The sequence below is a fragment of the Carcharodon carcharias genome, chromosome 6, assembly GCF_017639515.1.
Source record: "Carcharodon carcharias isolate sCarCar2 chromosome 6, sCarCar2.pri, whole genome shotgun sequence".
In the NCBI taxonomy this organism is placed as follows: Eukaryota; Metazoa; Chordata; class Chondrichthyes; order Lamniformes; family Lamnidae; genus Carcharodon; species Carcharodon carcharias.
Genome location: NC_054472.1, coordinates 122752585 through 122775637, shown reverse-complemented (window position 1 = coordinate 122775637; position 23053 = coordinate 122752585). Strand labels below are relative to the sequence as shown.

The following is a 23053-nucleotide window of genomic DNA, read 5'->3' as shown; positions in this document are numbered from 1 at the left end:
TGCAGGACAAGTAAATCCGGAGCACCCTGGATGACGAGAGAGATAGAGGTGAAAACTAAAAGAAAGAAGTGTGCGTACGACTGATGTCAGGTGAAAAAATACAATGGAGAATCAGGCTGAATATAGGAAGACCAGAGAGGAAGTGAAAAAACTAATAAGAGAGAGCATGAAAAGAGACTGGTAGCTAGCATAAAAGGGAATGCCAAGGTCTTCTAAAAGCATAAAAATAACAAATGGGTGGTTAAAAAAAAGAATGGGTTGATTAGGGATAAAAAGGGGACTTATAAACATATGAATTAGCAGGAGTAGGCAACTTAGCTCCTCAAGCCTGCTCCTCCATTCAATAAGATCATGGCTGGTCTGATTGTAACCTCAACCCCACATTCCTGCCTACCCCCTAGTTAATCAAGTATCTATCTAGACCTGCCTTAAAAATATTCAAAGACTCTGCTTCCACCACCTTTTGAGGAAGAGCGTTCCAAAGACTCATGACCACTGAGAAAGAAATTCTCCTCATCTCTGTCTTACATGAGCAACTCCTTTTTAAACAGTGACCCCTAGTTCTAGATTCTCCCACAAAAGGAAACATCCTCTCCATATCCACTCTGTCAAGAGCCCTCAGGATCTTAAATGTTTCAATCAAGTTGCCTCTTACTCTTCTGGATACAAGCCTAACCTGTCCAATCTTTCTTCATAAGGGAACATGTCCATTCTTGGTATTAGCCTAGTAAATGGTAGTAAACCTAGATACTTGAATACTAGCCTTTTGTGATTCATGCACTGGAACACCCAGGTCCCTCTGAATCTCAGAACTCTGCAATCTTTCACCATTTAAATATAAAGCTTCTTTTTTATTCTTCCAGTCAAAAAGGACAATTTCACATTAGCCCACATAACACTCCATTTGCCACATCTTTGTCCACTCACTTAACCTGTCCCTTTGTAGGCTCCTTATGTCCTCTTCATAATTTACTTTCCTACCCATCTTTGTGTCATCAGCAAATTTACCAACCATTCCTTCTGTCCCTTCATACAAGTCATTTACATAAAATTGTAAAAAGTTGAGGCCCCAGCACTGATCCCTGCGGCAAACCACTCATCACATCCTATCAATGAGAAAAAGCTCCATTTATGCCAAGTCTCTGCTTCCTGTTAGTCAGCCAATCTTCTATCCATGCCAATATGTTACCCTGATACTATGAGCTTTTATTTACTGTAGTAACCTTTGATGTGGCACTTTATCAATTGCCTTATGAAATCTAACTACAGTATATCTACCGGTTCCCCTTTATCCACATCACACGTGACTCCTTCAAAGGACTCCAATAAATTGGTAAAACATGATTTCCCTTTCACAAAACCATGTCGGCTCTGCCTGATTGCCTTGACTTTTTCAAAATGCCCTCCTATAACATCTTTAATAATAGCTTCTAACAGTTTTCCAATGACAGATGTTAAGCTAACTGGCCTGTAGTTTCCTGCTTTCCGTCTCCCTCCCTTTTTGAATAAAGGAGTTACATTTGCTATTTTCCAATCTAAATGGAACCTTCACCGAATCTAGGGAATTTTGGAAAATTAAAACCAATGCATTAACTATCTCACTAGCCACTTCTTTCAAGACCTTAGGGTGAAGTCCACCTGGGCCTGGGGATGTGTCACCCCGCAGCCCCAACAAGTTGCTCAATACCACTTCCTTGGTGATTGTAATTTTCCTTACTTCCTCCCTCCCTCCCGTTTCCTCCGATTTACAGCTACTTCTGGATGTTACTTGTGTCCTCTATAGTGAAGATCGAAGCAAAATACCTGTTCAATTCATCCGCCATCTCCCTACTTTCCAGTATCAATTCCCCAGATGCACTCTCCATAAGACCAATGCTCACTTTATTAAATCTTTTATTTAAATATCTATCGAAGCTCTTGCTATCCGTCTTTTTATTACTAGCTAGCTTTCTTTTGTACTCTAATTTTCCTTCTTTATTAATCTTTTTGTCATTCTTTGCTGTTCTTTATATTCTTTCCAATTTTCTAACCTGCTATGTGTCTTTGCATATTTATATGCTTTTTCTTTAAGTTTGATACTAACTTTTTTTAGTTAACCAGGGATGGTGGGCACTCATCTTGGAATTTTTCTTTTTAATTGGAATGTATCTGTTCTGTGTATTCTGAAATATCCCTTTAAATGTCTGCCACCGAACATCTATTGACCTATTCCTTAGGTCATTTGCCAGTTCACTTTAGCTCTCTCGGTGATGTCTGTTTTGTGATCATTCCATCAATGGGAACATTTTATCCCCATCTACTCTGTCCAGACCCCTCATGATTTTGAATACTATATCAAATCTCCTCTCTCAACCTCCTCTTCCCTAAGGAGACCAGCCCCAGCTTCTCCAATCGATCTTCTTAACTGTTGCATTAAAGCAAAGTCTCTGCACATCACAGTGCAATACCTAAAATGAACTTTTCACAATTGGAAGTAGAGAGGGAAAAAGATTTAAGAAATGGTTGCATTAAAACAGGAATTGCAATTAAGTGAGTTGCAAATAAATGGTATAGCAAAGTTAAATGCAAAGTTAGAGCTTATTCAATGATGGTTGAAAAATATTAAAACAGCACCTCAATTCCCCCAGCAGTCACCTGTGGTTTTTCTAAGTAAATAGCTAAGTAGGGATGGTTTTATTGTCACCTGTTGGAACTAGATTAAGATTACAAAATCTCACAAAAGGCCCAACAGCTAGGAAACAGTCTTCTTTTGATTGGAACTTAGGCTTTATATGTGCATGTGACTTAATATGGAAGTGAATTAACTGGAGAAGGAATTTATTATTTTGGGGGTAAATTACTGACTACAAATTTAGTGCATTTCAATAGGTGCTACATTTTAAATTATTTAGCAGATATACAAAACACAGCAATATGACCAAACCTCTGCAATGTCTGACTTAATAGTGTGAAACCTGAATGAAGGTTAAATATTTAATAAAGATTGTATAAACATTGTACTACCTAGGTGTGAGGGGAAGCAAAAGAGAAATAGAAAGGGAATTAAAAGTTTAAAAAAAAGACACCAAACGCTCATTTACAACACACTGCAAGCTGATATCCACAATACCTTGCCTCCACAATTGGCTTGATAACAGAAGATGGTTGTGTAGAATGCCCAAATTCATCTTGCAAATCTAGAGGAATGTTGAAAGGCACAGCAATGCGAAATGGAGGATCCAGCAATCCAACTGTAAATTTATCAGGTTTTCCCTCTTAACAAAAACATAGATATTAAAATTGAGATTAACCTTAGTCAAAGACCTTACAAACTTCGAAAAAAAATACTATTAGAAAGCATAAGATCTTCATGTAAGCAAGTCCCAAGTCTACAAGCCTTAGCTCAAGTGATTAGGATTTGAATAATTAAAACTAACAAAAAATCCAGAAGTGTAAACACCGTAACATCTAAGTACAGAAACTAAGCGCACAGTAATGTAGCAGTTATGTTACTAGAGTAGTAATCCAGAAGTCTGAGCTAATAATTCAGAGAACAGGAGTTCAACCCCAAGCAATTATAATTGAATGCAATTAAAAATAAAAAATCTGGAGTTAAATAACTGGTAGCAGTAAACCCGTTCGATTCTTGTAAAACCCTAACTGGTTCATTAACATCCGTTAGGGAAAGAAACCTGTGGTATTTTCCTGGTCAGACTTGTACATGACTCCAGCCTCACACCAATGTGGTTGAATCTAAAATGCTCTCCAAAATGGCCTAGCAAGCTACTCAGTTCAAATTACCACCACTGGTTCAAAAAGAAAAGACAGTCTCTCCCCTCCATTACTATCTTCTCAAGGGCAACTAGGGATGAGCAACAAATGCCGGCCTCAGTGTTTCGGAAAGGTTTAACTTAATCTACAAGTGACTTGAGATATGAAGAGTCATACGGACTTGAAACGTTAACTCTGTCTTTCTCTCCACAGATGCTGTCAGATCTGCTGAGTTTTTCCAGCACTTTTTGTTTTTGTTTCAGATTTCCTGCATCTGCAGTATTTTGTCTTTATCTTAAGATAGGTGGTATAGCTTTGCAAAAACTATTTGCACTATTTACATGGAATCACAATAAGCACATGACATTCAGGACACAGACTATTCTGTGCCTACCTCTCTTGGAGCCTCTTGGTCATCTGACCACTGGTGTCACAATTACATCATTATCATCACAGTCTCATCAACATAACCATTAATCCATTCCATCTCCGCCCTGCAACCACCCTCCACTAAGTATAATCTCACAACTGTCAAATCCTTTTGTCAAGCTGTTTACAAAACTACTTAAATTCCTATCATCTTCTCCCAAAGTCATAACATCACAGGTTGAGCCTGTCAGGTGCTTTAACAACTCTCCCTGATCTCATCTCGATTATGCTCGGTTGGGGTTGCTGGGGTATTCCTGGTTCCTGTATCTGAACGGCATTTCTGGGGCGTTTTCAGTAAAGACAGTGTTGTCATGATGAAACTGGAAGAACTGGCACCTTGTGTATCTAGGGGAATCAGGGCCGTTCTGTTTTGTCTTAAAATGCCAAGCGGTGTGTTAACAAGATATGACCGTGGCTGGTTTTGGTGTATGATTGTGCCTTGCACCTGATGGTCTCTCATCCAGATATTCTGCCTTGGTACTAATGTGGGCCGTGTGCGTGCTTTATGTCCGTGGTTATACCAAATAGATGGCTTCTCTCAGAGTTTGTTCATGGCATCTTACTTAATCATGATCTCATAAAGTGACAATGGGTCTGAGTTGGTGTTGGAGAGAAGGAAGCTGGGTTTTCAGCCTTCTGCTCATCAATAATTCGGCTGAGTAAAAAACAATTTGTCAATGGCGTGACCCTAGTTGAGCATGGCTAGCTCTAGGTCAATGTTCTTTTTCGTTACTATTTTGATGGTTTTGACCCCACATTCTGCTTCACCATTTGCCTGTGCATGGTGTGGCAAACTGGTGACATGGTGGAATCCAGATTCCGCTGCAAATAGATGGAAATGGTCATTCGCAAACTGTAGACCATTGTCCGATACTACCTCATCTGGGATGCCATGGGCAGAGGCGATGTCTTCTGCTGTTGTGGTATGGAGTCTGCTATTTCCAACCAGTGAGAATAATAGCCCATGACTAGAAGATACACTTTTCCTCTGAAGTCAAAAAGATCCATGCCAAGTCTTTACCAGCGCCTGGAAAGGAATGGGGAAGGTAACAATGGTTCATTTGGTTCTTGGCTGTTAATGGCGCAAGTATGGCATATGGAAATAAATATTCCGATGGATTTCGAAAGTCCCGGTCATCATACCGATTGTTGTGTCCATAATGCCCAAGTGACCAGTGTGGAGTTTATGAAGGATATCTTCTCTCGTCACTTACAGGATTATGAGCCTTACATTAAACATGAGGTTGCCATCAACAATCATGAGATGCCTTGGTTGTTCGTGGTATTGTCTCAACGTGCGGTTGCTAGGGCATATTCAGGCCAACCTTCACGGCAGTACGTTCGGACCTGGCCACATTCTGTGTCTTTCAACTGGACGTTCCTGAACTTCCGGTGTTTGCTTACAGAGGCTGGTAGGGTACCTGTACTCGATCAGGAATGTGCTTCCACCTCAGAGATGAGTGTCAAGTGACAATCTGTAGCTTGGTCAACTGTAGCTCTCAGCTATAAACTGACTTTTGCCTGGCATGTAACTGTGGTATTGTCATAAAGCACGAGTCTTAGCCGGAAATGTTGTATTGTTGGTGGCATCTCAGCCATCTCTTTGGAGTTCAGAAGAGTGACCAAAGGTTTATGATACATCTCAATCTTAAATTGCAAGCCCAGTAAGTAATTGGAAAATTTTTCATAGGCCCATGTCGCAGCTAGCGTCTCCTTTTCAATTGCTGCATAGCGCTGTTCTGTTTCTGTTAATGATCGAGAAGCATTAGTAGCAAACTTGTTTTCTCTTGCCATTTTCCGGGATCATCAGAACCGCTCTATGCCCTGTCGCTGATGCATCGGCCACTATTATTGTTGACGGTTTTGGGTCATAATATGCGGCCACTTTGGAAGAGGCTAGTAACTCCTTAATCTCGAGAAAGGCGTTCTTCTGGTCAACATCCCCAAAAGCAGTGCTGACCTTTCCTCAGCAGGTATTTAAAGAGGTTCATTAATAGCATAAATTTCCTCATCTGATTGACCATGCCTAAAAATTGCTGAATGTCCATAATACCCTTGGGCTGTGTAATTCTTTAATTGCCTTGGTCTTCTGGGGATCTACCGTTATCCTTTTTTGGTGATGATGTAACTGAAAAATCTAATGGTGGTCTTCCCAAATACATGCTTATCATTCAAGGTGAGGCCTGCTCGCTTAACCACTTTTAAAACCCCCCGGATTCTATGGTGGTGTTCCTCTTTAGTAGCACGAAGGATGAATAAATCATCCATGTGGCAAATAATGCCTTCTTTGCCTTTGAGGATATTGGACGTGATGCATGAAAGATTTCTGATGCAAAGGAAATGCCAAAAGGAAGACGATGGAAACAAAAGCAATTAAAGTAAGCAGTAAACGTCGTTAACAACCTTGATTCTTGGCCAAAGGGAATCTACCAAATCCCACTGTTGGCATCCAGCTTCGTGAAAAGGACAATTTTGGACAACTTTGCCAAACTGCCATCAACAGAGGACATCGGGTGTATCACTCTTTGGACAGCTTTATTTTGCTGTGGCAGGTCAACACAGAGCCTGACATCACCACTAGGTTTAGGGATTGTAACTAGTAACTAACCCTGAGGACAACTTTGTAGGCATTGTAACAGGAGAGATAACACCTTGATGCAGCATCTTGCCAATGTGCTCTTTGACTTTTCCAATCAGTGGGTGCGGTATCCTATCCAGACGGGTTTTGCAACTGGGAGTAGATTGATATGACACTCACATTTGAACTCTCCCAAACCCCAGAACAACCAAGGAAATTCAACCCTAAAAACAACTCTGTTGTCCTGTCGTGTTATCTTTTCAACTCCTGGCACGAGACCAAGGTCTGAACATGCTGCCCTGCTACTAGGGAAAGTTGCTGATTCTGCAGAGTATAAAGCATTTTATTAATTACTTTGTCTTTATATTATATCGCACTGATCTGGCCCTACACTTTAAGGTCTGTGCCTCCTGGCCCTTGTGGCTTATTTTTGATGATTGTATATCCACATTATTAAGCCAATCCAATTTGTCTGATGAGACCATGATTGCAGCCCCTATGTCCAAGTTAAATTCTGTTCCACAACCTTTGACATCCAGCTCTACAGACCGGAACTGCTTATTGGGGTCTTTTATTTTCCCCAGGAACTCTTCATCCTGAATGTTCCTATTTTCAAACGGCTATATTTCAGATGTTTGAAAAGCTGGATTTTTCTCCAATTTTTTCACCTATGCTTTAAATCTGCAGAATTGTTTAAATGTCCAGTCCAACCACAGCAAAAGCATTCAGCTCCCCCTGCTGGGCATGTTGTGCAAACCATGCTGTGCTTCAGATGTGGCGCTGAAACATTTTGAAATTGGCGGGAGGGTCCTTCCCACCACTCAGTTTTTGCAGATTCTTCATTGGGCGGGGCTCCCAACTTTGGGCCTACATACTGGATCAACCCCTCCTAAGCCTCGACATCGCCCCAAATTGCACCCCAAGTTTGTTGACATATAAACCTGTGTTTGGAGGCCCTGTAATGGCTTAAATCATTGATAGAGGAATCAATTGATGTGCTCGGCCATTGGCTCCTCTGGTCGAGCCTTGCACCTTCTATACCTAAATTATTTTTAGGGCTAAAGTACTTATCAAAGGCCCCCATAGCCTTGCTGTATAATGCCGAGGCCTCTTTGACACCTTGCCGCTCCAGAACTTCAGCTATGTCCCCACAGCATATAAAATTGTACAAATCGGGTGTTTGAAGTTTTCCATGTAAAAATGAGGCCTTTTGAGCCGTTTCTTCCGCAGCTCCCATCGCTGTCCTTGCTGCAGATACTTGATGCGTTGGGAAGTGCTATGGAAGGGGTTGTGGTCATTCAGGAATTACCGACATAGTTTGTCTGATCCCCTGGCTGTGGCACTTTTCGGTTTTGATCTCTGGTGCTGTGAAATCAATCTGTTCCAGCTCTTCACTCATGGGTCACCAATCTGTGGTTTCAGTTTCTTAAACTGTGGGCACCCCCCCCCCCCCCCCCCCCCCCCCCCCCCCCACCCCCCCGTGCTGGCAGCATGTTTTGGAGAGGATTAACTTAGTCTACAAGTGACCCGAGATGGGCAATGTAATTTTGCTAAAATATTTATTTACAAGGCATCATAATAAGCACCTGGTACTCAGAACACAGATTATTCTATGTCTAGCTCTCTTGGAGTCTCTTGGTCATCTGACCACTGATGTCACACACACACACACACACACACACACACACACATCATTAATATCACCCATGGTCTTGTTAACAAAACCACACCTAGATCCTAAGAATGAATTTTAAAAACTGTTCTAGGCACACTATTTATATATTGTTTCTTCTAGTGAATAAGTGAAGTACCTTTTTTTAGTGGTTTGTTTCAAGCACTGCAGCTGAATACAAAAGTATTTCAAGCTACTTAAAGATGCATCCTTATATAACAGAATCATTAAAAAAAGCTAACCTAATAATCAAAAGAGGGTGCAGTCAATACTTAGTAGATTGAAAATTTCATGTAGTCATATGCCAAGTTTAACCAATCACTAAATATAGCAATATGAAATAGTTTACATGGCACTAACTCTACAGGAACCAACTTTACTTAAATTATCAGCTGAAAAAAATTAAACATAAACCAAAAGAGTTCTAGGAAAACATTAGAAAGTTCCACCAGCACCTGAATGCCGTAGCATTCGCAATAAAATAGGTGAACTGTCAGCTCAAATAGAAATTCATATGTAAGACCTGATAAGCATGACAGAAACGTGGCTACAAGGAAACCAAAGTTGGGACCTGAATATCCAAAGGTATGCAAGATTCAGGAAGGACAAGAAGCTGGGAAAAGGTGGTGGAGTAGCTCTGTTAATTAAAGTACTGTAATGAGAGATGGCCTTAGTTCTAAAGATCAAGACATAGAATCAGTTTGGGTGGAACTAAGAAACAGCAAGAACATACAAATTAGAAGTAGGCCACTCAGCCCCTCGAGCCTGCTCTGTCATTCAATTAGATCATAGCTGATCTGATTTTAACCTCAACTCCACATTCCTGCCCACTCCCGATAATCTTTCACTCCTTTGCATATCAAGAATCTATCTACCCCGCTTTAAAAACATTCATGGATTCTGCTTCCACAGCCTTTTGAGGAAGAGATTTCCAAAGACTTATGACCCTTGGGGAAAAAAATTTCTCATCTGTCTTAAATAGGCGACCTCTTATTTTTAAATAGCGACCCTTAGTTCCAGATTTTCCCACAAGAGGAAACATCCTTTCCACATTCACCTTGTCAAGTCCCCACAGAATCAGTATGTTTCAATCAAGTCCCCTCTTATTCTTCTAAACTCCAGCACATACAAGTCTAGCCTCTCCTGCCTATCCTCACAAGACAGCCCACCTATTCCATGCATTAGTCTAATAATCTTTCTCCAAATTGCTCCAGTGCATTTACATCCTTCCTTAAATAAGGAGACCAATACTGTACATAGTACTCCAGATGTGGTCTCACCAATGCTCTGTATAAATGAAGCATAAGCTCCCTACTCTTGCATTCAATTCCTCTCGCAATAAACAATAACATTCTATTAGCTTTCCTAATTACTTGCTGTACCTGCATACCAATCTTTTGCAATTCATGTACTAGGACACCTAGATCCCTCTGCATCTCAGAGCTCTGCAATCCCTCACCATTTAGATAATATGCTTTTTTATTTGTCCCTGCCAAAACGGACAATTTCACATTTCCTCACATTATACTCCATTTGCCAGATCTTTGCCCACTCACTTAACCTATCTATATCCTTTTGTCACCTCCTTATATCCTCGTCACAACTTACTTTCCTATCTAACTTTGTGCCATCAACAAATTTAGCAACCATGCCTAATCATTTATATAAATTGTAAAGTGTTGAGGCTCCAGCACTGATCCCTGTGGCACACCGCTTATGACATCTTGCCAATCAGAAAATGGACCCATTTCTGCCAACTTTGCTTCCTGTCTATCCATGCCAATATGTTACCCGCAACACCATGAGCTTTTATTTTCCGCAATAATCTTTGATGTGGCACCTTATCAAATGCTTTCTGGAAAACTAAATACAGTACATCCACTGGTTTCTCTTTACCCACAGCACATGTTACTTATTCAAAGAATTGTAATAAATGGGTCTTTTTCAGAATGGCACGTGGTGATTAGTGGGATACACGTGGGGATTAGTGCTTGGGTCCCAGCTATTCACAATGTTTATCAATGATTTGGATGAGGGAACCAAATGTAATATTTCCAGGCTTGCTGATGACACAAAACTGGTGGGAATGAGAGTGGTGAGGAGGATGTTAGGAGGCTTCAAGGCAATTTAGCCTAGTTAAGTGAGTGGGCAAATACAGGGCAGATGCAGCATAACATGGATAAATGTGAAGTTATCCACTTTGGTAGGAAAAACAGAATGGCAGAGTATTATTTAAATGGTGATAGATTGGAAACTGATGATGTACAAAGGGACCTGGATGTCCTTGTACACCAATCACTGAAAGCAAGCATGCAGTCAGCAAGGAGTTAAGACGACAAATAGTATGTTGGCCTTTTTTGCAAGGGGACTTGAGTACAGTGGCAAAGATGTCTTACTGCAGCTATACAGGGCCTTGGTGAGACCACACCTGGAGTAGTGTGTGCAGATTTGGTCTCCTTACCTAAGAAAGCATATACTTGCCGTAGAGGGAGTGCAGCGAAGGTTGACCAGACTGATTCCTGAGATGGCAGGATTGTCCTATGAGCAGTGATTTGGCTAACGAGGCCTATGCTGATTGGAGTTCAGGAAAATGAGAGGGGATCTCATTGAAAAGTATAAAATTCTGACAGGGCTGGACAGACTGGATGCAGGGATGATGTTTCCTCTGGCTGGCGGGTCTAGAACAAGTAGTCACAATCTCAGGATACGGGGTAGGCCATTTAGAGCTGAGATGAGGAGAAACTTCTTCACTCAGAGGGTGGTGAACCTGTGGAATTCTCTCCCACAGGCCAAGTCACTGAATTTTTAAAGGAGGAAATAGATTGATTTGTAGACTCTAAAGGAATCAAAGGGTATGAGGAGAGAGCTGGAGTATGGTGTTGAGATAGAGGATCAGCCATGATTATACTGAATGGCAGAGCAGGCTAGAAGGGCTGAATTTCTACTTCGGTTTCTATTTTCAAGTTTCTAAACATGATTTCCCTTATTGACTCTGCCTGATTACCTTGAATTTATCTAAGTGCTCTATTATAACATCGCTAATAACTTCTAACATTTCCCCTATGACAGACGTTAAGCTAACTGGCATATAGTTCCCTGCTTTCCATCTCCCTCCCTTTTTGAATAAAGTAGTTACTTTGGCTATTTTCCAATCTTATGGAACCTTCCCCGAATCTAGTGAATTTTAAAGTTAATCCCAACACATCAATTATCTCACTGGCCACTTCTTTTAAGACCCTAGATTGAAATCCATCAGGACCTAGGGATTTGTCAATCCGCAGTTCCAACAGTTTGCTAAGTACTACTTGTCTGGTGACGGTAATTTTCTTGAGAGCCTTCCCACCTCCCTCCCAATTCCTGATTTACAGCTATTTATGGGCTGTGACTTATATATCCTCAATAGTGAAGACTGACGCAAAACACCAGCTCAATTCACATGCCATCTCCTTATTTTCCATTATTAACTCAGAGACTCACTTTCTATAGGACCAATGCTCACTTTGTTAACTCTTTTGTTTTTTAAATATCTGTAGAAACCCTTACTATTTGTCTTCATATTTCTAGCTAGCTTTATCTCTTACTCTAATTTTTTCCTTCTGATTAATCTTTGAATCATCTTTTGCTACTTTTTATATTCTGTCCAATCTTCTGACCTGCCACTCATCTTTACGCAATTATATGCTTTTTCTTTAAGTTTGATACTGTCTTTAACTTTCTTTTGTTAACTACATATGGTGGGTCCTCCTCTTGAAATTTTTCTTTCTCGTTGGAATGCAAGGGTCAGAACACATTGGTGGGTTCACAGACCACCAAACATCAGTGGCAATGTATAAATCAGGAAATTAGAGGTGCATGCAACAAGGGTAATACAAATATTCATTTGGTAGTACAGAACTTGAGTATCGTTGAAAAAAGGCACGTCAAGGCTTTTCAACTTGCACTCATCAGGTCATTCACAAGAGTATCAAATGTAAAGGCAACAACAATTTATACTTCATGAGAAGAGAGTACTGATTGGTTGGCAAGTAGAGTCTAATTGGTAGAGGCATTGTCATGGAGAATGCACCAGTTAACTGATGACTGACAGCTAACTGCCATGTTTTGTTTAAATTCAAGCCAGGCAGGTTAACTCTGATGGGTCGAGGCATTGTCCTGGGGAATGAACCAGAGAACGGCTGTGGTGTATTTTGTTCAGTTGAAACAGCCGCAACATGTGTATATGTTCTTTCTGTCTGCAAAGAACAGGTGTATTGATATAAGTAACTTCCAGCATGTGTAAGTGTGCCACACTGCAAGCCCAATTGATAATCTTAAACTGGTTGTCAGCGTAATTCTTAGTACACTTGTTTAGCAAATGCTGTCCAATCACAGAATCATATGTTGGATACTTTTTTCAGATTTCCAAGTATGGGCTAGTTGGGTACGGTCAGTACCTTGCCTGTTGTGAACAACCGAACAGACATACTGTTTGATACGATCAGCCAGTCTTTGGGCCTAAAAAACTAGCATCACACTGGCAATGAAATTCATATATCATATTGCTCATTTGTGTGAAAGGCAGATTGTCTTTTTGGCTTGGCAGCAGCATCCTGTTAGTATCGAACACCACTCGTGTTGCTACTGCAATGCAGCAGCATGAATCGGCTAGCTTAACCTGTTACTGAAAGTTTTGAGAGACCTTACCCTTCCAGGATAACCTGAGGGAGACTCGGCAATTTTCAGGACCAAAAGTGTCTGCTTTAGGCCCATTCACGTGGTGCACAGTGAGCAATGATCTGATCAGGGTAGCCAACATTTTGCAAGATGCTTTAATGCACCCTTTTTCAGCATCAAGCTTGCACGGCGAGCAAATGGCTTGGGCCCTACTTACAAAGTTGTCAATAAGCCCAATCTTAGTGATGTACATCTTATAGAACTGTGGGGATCCCAACGCATATATTGACCAGTGAAGGTTGGCTTGTGGTAGACAGTAGTAGAGAACCCCCAGCAGATTTCTCAGCTAGCACATCAAGGAAAGGGAGCTCATTTGACTGATCCATTTTGAAGGTGAATTTGAGCGCAGAATGGAGCCCATGATGATGGGTCTAGATCGCCATGATATAATGCTGCAGTGCAAATGTCTATGGCTTCCCTGAACGGTACACTGATGAATAAGCTAGCAATGTCATACAAGCATGGCATCGCTATCAATATGCAAGTCCTATGCGGTCTTTGCAAATGTGAAGGAAACCTTCACTGCATATGTGGAAGCCTCACAGACAGAAAGAACATGTACACTCATTGCATCTGTTTCAATTAAATAAAATAGGCGACAGCCATTCTCTGGCTCATTCCCCAGGGCAATGCCTTGACCAAAGTCAACCTACCTGGCTTGAATTTAAACAAAGCATGGCAGTTAACAGTCAGTCATCAGTTAACTGAAGCATTCTCCAAACCAATCAAGAGTCCACTTGCTAACTAATCAGCATTCTCCTCTTATACAGTACAAATTGTTGTTCCCTTTACATTTAGTATTCTTGCAAATGTCCTGATGAGTACAAGATGAAAAGCTTCGACCATGTCTTTTTTTAGTAATACAGTAACCATGGGGAATGTCAATCTACATATAGACTGGGTAAACCTAATTTAGTACTAATGTTGTGGAGGATGAATTCTTGAAATGCATGCAAGATGGTTTTCTAGAGCAGTATGTCAAGGAATCAACTAGGGAGCGGGCTATTTTAGATCTAATATTGTGCAATGAAAAAGGGCTAATTAATAATCTTGTTATAAAAGAACCTTTAGGAAAGAGTGACCATAATATATAGAATTTTACATTAAGTTGCAAAGTGATGTAATTCAATCGGAGTCAAGGGTTTTAAATCTAAACAAAGGAAACTATGAGCATATAAGGGGCAAATTGGCTATGGTTGACTGGGAAACAATGGTAAAGTACATAGGGCACAGGCAATGGCTAACATTTAAAGAACAAATACATAGTTTACAGCAAAAATACATTCCTTTAATGCATAAAAACCCAGCAAGCAAAGTGTGGCTAATGAAAGAACTCAAGGATTGTATTAGGTCAAAAGAAGAGGCCAAAAAAGTTGCCAAAAACATTGTAAGCCTGAGAATTGGGAGCATTTTAGAATTCTGCAAAGGAGGACCAAGAGAAAGATAAAGAAAGGGAAAACAGAATTTGAGAGTAAACGAATGAGAAACAAACACAGATTGTAAATGCTTCCTTAGGTATTTAGAAAGAAAAACACAATCACAAAATCAAATGTGGGTCCATTACAAGCGAAGTCAGGAGAATTTATAATGGAGAATAAGGAAATGGCAGAGAAACTAAACAAATACTTTGTGTCCATCTTCAGGGAGGAAAATACGAAAAACCTCCCAGAATTAATGGAGAATCAAGAGACTAATGCAAAAAATGAACTGCAAGAAATTATTAGTAAAAAAACAAAAGTATGAGAGAAATTAATGGAACTTAAAGTAGATAAATCCCCTGGACCTGATGACTACATCCCAGCATGTTGAAAGAGACTGCTGTAGAGGTAGTAGAAGCATTGGGGTCATCTTTTAAAATTCTATAAGTTTGGAATGGTTCCTGCAAATTGGAAGGTGGCAAATGTAACCCCACTATTTAAGAAAACAGGGAGTGAGAAAACAGGGAAGTACAGACCTGTTAGCCTGACATCAGCAGTGGGGAAAATGCTACAATCTATTATAAAGGATGTGATAACAGGACACTTAGAAAATAATGGTAAGATTGGGCAAAGTTAACATGGATTTATAAAAGGGAAATCATGTTTAACAAACTTGGAGTTTTTTGAGGATATAACTAGCGGAATAGATAAAAGGGAATTGGTGGATGTGGTGTATTTAGATTCCAGAAGGCTTTTGATAAGGTGCCAGACAAGAGGGTAGTAAACAAAATTTGAGCATATGGAATTGGGGGAGGAATATACTAGCATGGATTGACAGCTGGTTAATGGACAGAAAACAGACAGTAGTAATAATTGGGCCATTTTCAGGTTGGCAGGCTGTGACTAGTGGGGTATTGCAAGAATCAGGTGCTTAGACACCAGCAATTCACAATCTATATCAATGATTTGAATATGGGGGTTAAATATTTCCAAGTTTGCAGATGACACCAAACTAAGTGGAAGTGAGAGTTGTGAGGAGGTTGCAAAGCTGCTTCAAGGGGATTTGGAGTGGCTAAGTGAGTGGGCCAAAATTTGGCAGATGGAATACAATGTGGAAAAATGAGAGATTATCCACTTTGGTAAGAAAAACAGAAATACAGAGCATTTCTTAAATGGAGAGAGACTGGCAAGTATTGAACTTTAAAGGTTGAGTCACCGAAAGCTAACAATTAAGGCGGCAAATGGTATGCTGGTCTTTATTGCAAGAGAATTTGAGTATAGGAGTAAAGATGTCTTACTGCAATTATGTAGCGCCTTCGTGAGACCACACCTGGAGTAGTGTGTGCAGTTTTGGTCTCCTTACCTAAGATATACTTGCCATAGAAGGAGTACAACAAAGGTTCAGTTAAGTGATTCCTGGGATGGATGGATTGTCCTATGAGAGGTGATTAAATAGACTTAGGCATTCATTCTCTGGAGTTTAGAAGAATGAGAGGTGATCTCATTCAAACATTCAAAGTTCTTACAGGGCTCAACAGGGTGGATTCAGGAAGGGTGTTTCTCCTGGCTGGAAGGTCTAGAACCAAGGGCGACACACTCAGAATAAGGGGCAGGTCATTTAGGACTGAGATGAGGGGATTTCTTTTTTTTTAAAAACTTGTTCATGGGATGTGGGCATCGCTGGCTAGGCCAGCATTTATTGCTCATCCCTAATTGCCCTTGTTCAGAGGGCAGTTAAGAGTCAACCACATTGCTGTGGGTCTGGAGTTACATGTAGGCCGGGCCAGGTAAGGACGACAGATTTTACAACAATCGGTAATGGTTTCATGGTCATCATCAGACTTTTAATTCCAGATTTTTTTATTGAATGCAAATTTCACCATCTGCCGTGGTGGGATTCGAACCCTTGGTCTCTGGAATATCAGTCCAGTGACAATACCATTATGCCACCACTTTCACTTAGAGGGTAGTGAATCATTGGAATTCTCTGCCGCAAAGGGCTGTGGAGGCTCAATCGTTGAGCATGTTCAAGATTAAGATCGACAGATTTCTACATATTAAGAATATCAATGGATAGTGCATGAAAATGACGTTGAAGTAGAAGATCAGCCATGATCTCAATGAATGGCAGAGCAGGCACAAAGGGCTGAATGGCCTATTCCTGCTCCTATTTCTTATGTTATGTAAATCAGGGAATCCCCTAGTTCAGCCAATTTAAAAGTAATCGTATAAATATGAATATTGTACAACTTCAGATGTGAGCTGGTTTTTCAATGTTTTTTTCATTCGTTCATGGGATGGGCAATAAGTGCATGGCTAGGCCAGCATTTATTGCCCATCACTAATTGCCCTTGTTCACAGGGCATTTAAAAGTCGACCACATTGCTGTGGGTCTGGAGTCACATGTAGGCCAGATTTCCTTCCCTAAAGGACATTAGTGAACCAGATGGGTTTTTACAACAATTGGCAATGGTTTCATGGTCATCGTCAGACTCTTAATTCCAGATTTTTATTGAATTCAAATTTCACCATCTGCCATGGTGAGATTCAAACCCAGGTCCCCAGAGCATTACTGTGAGTTTCTGGAATACTGGTTCAGTGACAATACCACTCTGCCACTGCCTCCCTTTGTTCAAAGATTCAACCTCAAATACATGTTAGAAAAGGAATGCCAAATGCATTAACAATTCTTTTCAATCATTCACGAGATGTAGGCATCACTGGAAAAGCCAGCATTTACTGCCAATCCTAACTGCCCTTGAGAAGATGCTGGTGAATTGTTGTCCTGAATGCAACTGAGCAGCTTACTAGGGCAGTTAATAGACAACATTTTGGTGGATCCAGAGTCTCTCACAGGCCTGGGGGCTAAGGATGGCAGATTTCCTTCCTTAAAAGATATTATACTGTGGTTTAAAGGTCACCATTAATAATGCCAGCTTTTTATTTCTGGCTTGATTAATTAATTGAATCTAAATTCCCTAGCTGCTGGGTGGTGGGATTCTAGTTACATGGTGCCATATACTCACTTTTGTAAAAATGAAGACAGATGTTCTGGAGGGCCATTCACATTTATAAAGGTGGAATAAAGAGTTGATTTCTAAAGCACAAAGTACGCACGGACAAACTAAGAGAATGGTATTCTACCTTCTAGGATTGTTTTGCGTTCACAAATTTACCAAAAATACTGGTGAAAAAGTACTCTCAAGTGGGAACAAACAACAAAAAACTTAATCAGCAACTGCATAAGCCATAACGATTACACAAAAAGTGAAAATCACCAATAGATGCTTTTCAACTGTGGTCAAGTAGAAGCCTTTACTCTATAAAGCAGTCTGTTCTGTACCTGAGCAGAGTGAACTGGATGCTAATGCTAAATGCCCGAAATTGCCACACTCTATTTCCAATGCTAGCGTCTTGCTTATTTTGAGAATAAAAATTACCAGAACAAAATGGGGAATGTGGCAAGGTACAAAGAGAAGAAAAAATGTAAGTTACAGATTACACTTTTTTGATTCAGACATATTTTCCATCTTTTTAAAACTGATTCTTTACCTGTGACAGTGAATTTGAAGGTTCTGCTTGGAAGAGGCCTTCCTGCATAAGTATCTGCATTACTTTCATTCAACACCACTTGCAGTTTTAATGTGTAGACTCCAAGTTTATTAATATTTTCTGAAAAAAAAAATTGAAATTTAACTACAAAATGAAACTACAGCGCTATGAAATCCAGTCTGCTCCTATAAGCCGACTGGTCATTTTACTTCTAAGGGGGTTGAGAATGGCATGACATAATGGCAAAACTTGAAGTCTAACAGTAGTAAACCATTATGACCTGAAAGAGTCATTTACAACTTTTGAACTTGTACCTCTTCAATTTCTCTACTGAAGCAACCATTGAGACGAAGGCAGATCTGAAATATTGAGCTGTTTTATTTCACAGAAAGGTGAACGTGGAGAACATATTTTCTGACCAGATCACACAGTTAAATCTGTAATTTTATCAGCACGTAATACAAAATAAATGCTAGCTCCCATCAGCATTATCTTACTTGATTTTAAAAAAGATGGAATTAACTATCCACCAACATTTCTAATCTATAAACCTCAGCAAAATGCCTCACAGCCTTCCCTTTAATAAACCTAACTACCAATGAGGTATGTCATTTTATATTTCTATGTTCACAGACTGGGATCAAAGGAGTTTCCAAAACAATGCGAGATGGTTTGCTATTATCTAAATCAGGTTAACTAATGTCTATGATAAGGTAGAAGGCAGAGGAAATTAAATGACAAAAGGGATTTAGAGCCATCTTTTATTCCTTTATTTATCCCATTACCATCTCTCTTTGCTTTGCACCATCATACCTTTTGCCATTTAATCTTCCCTGCTTCCCACCCTTTTTTATTCTCTATCACCCACCCCACTTTCCTTGCCTCTGTACTTACTTAAAACCTGTTACATTGCTAATTTTTTCCAGTTCTAACACAAGGTCATGGGCCTGAAACACTGTTTCTCACTCCACAGATTCTGCCTGACCTGCTGAGCATTTCCAATATTTTCTGCTTGTATTTCAGATTTCTAGCATCCTAAAAGCTAGTATTTAGCTTTTGTAACAAATATTTCATTGGTTTTGTCACTGGAAAGACTATTTTAATTCAGCACTTCAGCTAAATTTTGCTTAGGTGCTTTAAGGTAAATAGTATGTGGACATTTTACTTAAAATATTAAGTTTTTAATCCCATACCCTTTCAATGGAAAAATGGTCAAAAAATCTTGAAATGTGACATATGACTTATTACTGAATATTTTCTTATGAAAAACTCACCCATCTTCTTGAACCAATATGGCCATTTGCCGCCATGTTGACTGATGTGAGAAACTATTTCTTTGTCACCAGTAGAAGCTGCAACATAAAACAAAAATATGGTTTTTCATGGATTTGTAAAAAGTCATTACTGATGCAACTTCACACTTCCATAAAAGTTTCAGGCTATCAAAATAGACTGTCCTTAAATTTGACTCTGGTCACCATTTGATGCCGACATATGAAAAATGCAATTGATTTACACACATTAGGCCCAGTTCAATCATTTGGGGGTTGTGAGTAAAGAAAGCGAAAGGAAACACAGACACTGCCCTTTTAGGGCCCCTGCTTACTCTAGTACTGACAAGAGACATGATGGACTCATTGGGTAAAAGTACAGTTGCAAATAAAGACAGAACATGGTAAAAATAGTCAGCAAAGTATGGATGGGTCATCGACAGTACTGTTAAGCAATTAATCAACAATAACCTGCTCACTGATGCTCAGTTTGGATTCTGCCAGAGCCACTCAGCTCCTGACCTCATTACAGCCTTGGTCCAAATATGGACAAAAGACCTGAACTCCAGAGGTGAAATGAGAGTGGCTGACCTGACATCAGGGAAGCATTTTGTCCAGTGTGGTATCAAGGGGCCCTAGCAAAACTGAAGTCAACGCAATCAGGAGGAAAACTCTCCACTGGTTGGAATCACAGCTAGCACAAAGGAAGATGGTTGTAGTTGTTGTTGGTCAATCATCTCAGCTCTGAGACATCACTGTATGAGTTCTTCAAGGTAGTGCCTAGGCCCAACCATCTTCAGCTGGGTCATCAATGACTTTCCCTCCATCATAAGGTCAGAAGTGAGGATGTTCGCTGATAATTGTACAATGTTCAACACCATTCATGACTCCTCAGATACTGAAGCAGTCCATGCGCAAATGCAACAAGACTTGGGCAACATGGTCAGATAAATGGCAAGTAACATTTGCCCCACAGATGTGCCAGGCAATGACCATCTCCAACAAGAGAAAATCTAACCATCTGCCCCTGACAATCAATGGCTTAATCATCACTGCAGTCCCTTCTATCAATATCCTGGGAGTTACCATTGACCAGAAACTGAACTGGACTAGCTATATAAATACTGTTGCTATAAGAGCAAGTCAGAGACTGGGAATTCTGCCAAGAGTAACTCATCTCCTGACTCCTTAAAACTTGTCGACCATCCACAAGGCACAAGTCAGGAGTGTGATGGAATGCTCTCCACTTGACTGGATAAGTACAACTCCAACAACACTCAAAAGTTCAACAGTCTAAGACAAAGCTGCCTGCTTGATTAGCACCCCATGCATCACCTTAAACATTCACACTCTCCACCACTGAAACAAAGTGACATCAGTGTGTATTATCTACAAGATACACTGCAGCTACTCGCCAAGGCTCCTTTGACAGCACCTTCCAACCCCGTGACCTCTACCACCAAGAAGGACAAGGGTAGCAGATAAATGAGAACACCCCCAGCTGTAAGTTCTCCTCCAAGCCACACATCACCCTGACTTAGAACTATATCACTGTTCCTTCACTGTCGTTGGGACAAAATCCTGGAAGTCCCTTCCTAACAGCACTGCGGGTCACACCACGTGGACAGTTCAAGGGGCTCACCACCACCTTCTCAAGGGCATTAGGGATGGGCAACAAATCCTACCCTAGCCAGTGACCCTTACATTCTATCAAAGAATAAAGAAAAAAAGTCGGGCAGCATCCGTGGAGAGACAAAGTTAACATCTGAGGTCGATGACTCTTCATCAGAACTAAAGATAGATAGAAAGATAGAAAGAAATGTAATAGGTTTTGAGCAAGTGAATGAGAGGAGGGGAGTGGGGGGCCAAATGGGAAGGTCTATGATTGGGTGGAGGGCAGGAGAGATTCAAAACCAAGTTGAGCAGGAAAAAAGGCAGGGGGAAGAAATACAAAAGTGAAGATCCTCAGGAGATGCCATACTTGTCCCTTTACTTACCTTCTCACCATCCAAGACCTCAAACAATCTAAGTGAAAGTAATTTACTTGTACTTCTTTCAATTTTGCATATTGAACATGCTGCTCACAATGTGGTCTACTCTACATTGGGGCGATCAAACACAGACTGGGTGACCTCTGTTCATTCTGTCTGCAAGCATGACCCTGAGCTTCCTATTGCTTAATTTAATTACTCCATCTTGCTCTAATTCTGACTTTTCTGTCCTGACCTCCTGTAGGAGTACTAATGAAGCTCAATGCAAGCTTGAGGAACAGCATCTCAGCTTGGCACTCTACAACCTTCTGGTCTCAACATCCAGTTCAACAATTTTAGATCATGGCCCCTGCCTTCATTTTGTTTTTTTTGAACTGGTTCTGTTTTTTCTGGTTTCTTTATTTCTTTAATTTGCAACTGGATGGCTGCTATCCATCCATTTATAGATGTTTTGTTTCTTTACTTATCCCATTACCACTCTCTTTGACTTTTGTACATTTGAATCTCTCCTGCCCTCCACACAATCATAGACCTTCCCTTCTGGTCTCCCTCCTCCACATCCTCTTTCACTTGCTCAAAACCCATTACATTTCTATCTAACTTTAGTTCTAATGAAGGGTTATCAACCTGAAACATTAACTTTGTTTCTCTCCACAGATGCTGCTCGATTTGCTGAGTATTTCCAGCATTATCTGTTTGTTTCAGATTTCCAGCATCTACAGTACTTTGCTTTTGTCATACATGAAAATGCTCACTTATAGGAGATGCTGAAATTGCTCAAGGTCTAGCAATAGTGCCCTAGCATGAGCCAACTTTTGCAGAGCGGTGGTGGTGGCGGTGGAGGCGGCGGCGGTGGTGGTGGGGGGGGGATGGCAAGACAGTTACAACCACCTCTAAATCTGGAACTGTATAATCACATCAGTTTCAAGCTCTTTTTGACAGATAACCTATAGGATAGGTAACAACAGAAAACAACGGAATACTTTCCCTTCAATAAGTGAAAACTGGACACAATTTTCAACTTGCCATACAAAATAACGAGGCCACCAATGCATTCAGTTTGCAAATCCTTTATGCTAAAATTAAGCACAGAAAAAGAGAATGATTCTAACGCTACATAAACTCAAGTCCAAATGGCTCTGATGTGAATTGCTCAGCACTGGGGCCAAATCCTAGCCAACAACTTCAGCCAAATGGTACGCTCAAACTTCTAGCCATTTTTCACAAGTCTACCCAATACTGCTGCTGAAAGCAAACAGATAACAGCCTGATAAAGTAGCAATCATCTGAACTGGAGTACAAAAACATAATCTAGCTAAATTTGCAATAGATAGATTGTCAGGGCACCACATCAAAATGTATTACACCTCCAGACTTAGCTTCAGTAGTCTAAGCAACATAATTTATTGTAAGCTTTTGCAATTTGCAGCTTTTACTGCCTGTGAAGAGTTAATGAAATGCAGCTCTCTGCTCTTCACAAGCCAGTCGCCTCAAGGGAGTCATGCCATTAATTTGAAGTTCTAAATCACAACATGACAGCCTTTCTGTAAGCACCCCAAAACACTAACTGATAATAGTTGAAAAAAATCAACATCTCACCGAGCAGGAAGTTTCCTCCCTTAGACCTTATGAATGATCTTGATTATGAATAAACTGAAACTTTAGGATTTGTAAGCAGG

General features: G+C 40.4%; 1 protein-coding gene across 1 annotated transcript in view; it reads right to left on the bottom strand.

The window, feature by feature from the left end:
* Positions 1 to 23053, bottom strand: part of smchd1 (structural maintenance of chromosomes flexible hinge domain containing 1) — a 215627-nt gene that overhangs the window by 133366 nt on the left and 59208 nt on the right. Inside the window, exons 18-20 of the mRNA XM_041189810.1 lie at positions 19387 to 19464; positions 18113 to 18232; positions 3110 to 3254 (exon numbers count right to left, since the gene is read on the bottom strand). Of these exons, the coding sequence (XP_041045744.1) occupies positions 3110 to 3254; positions 18113 to 18232; positions 19387 to 19464 (343 nt within the window). The remainder of the gene's footprint in view (positions 1 to 3109; positions 3255 to 18112; positions 18233 to 19386; positions 19465 to 23053) is intronic.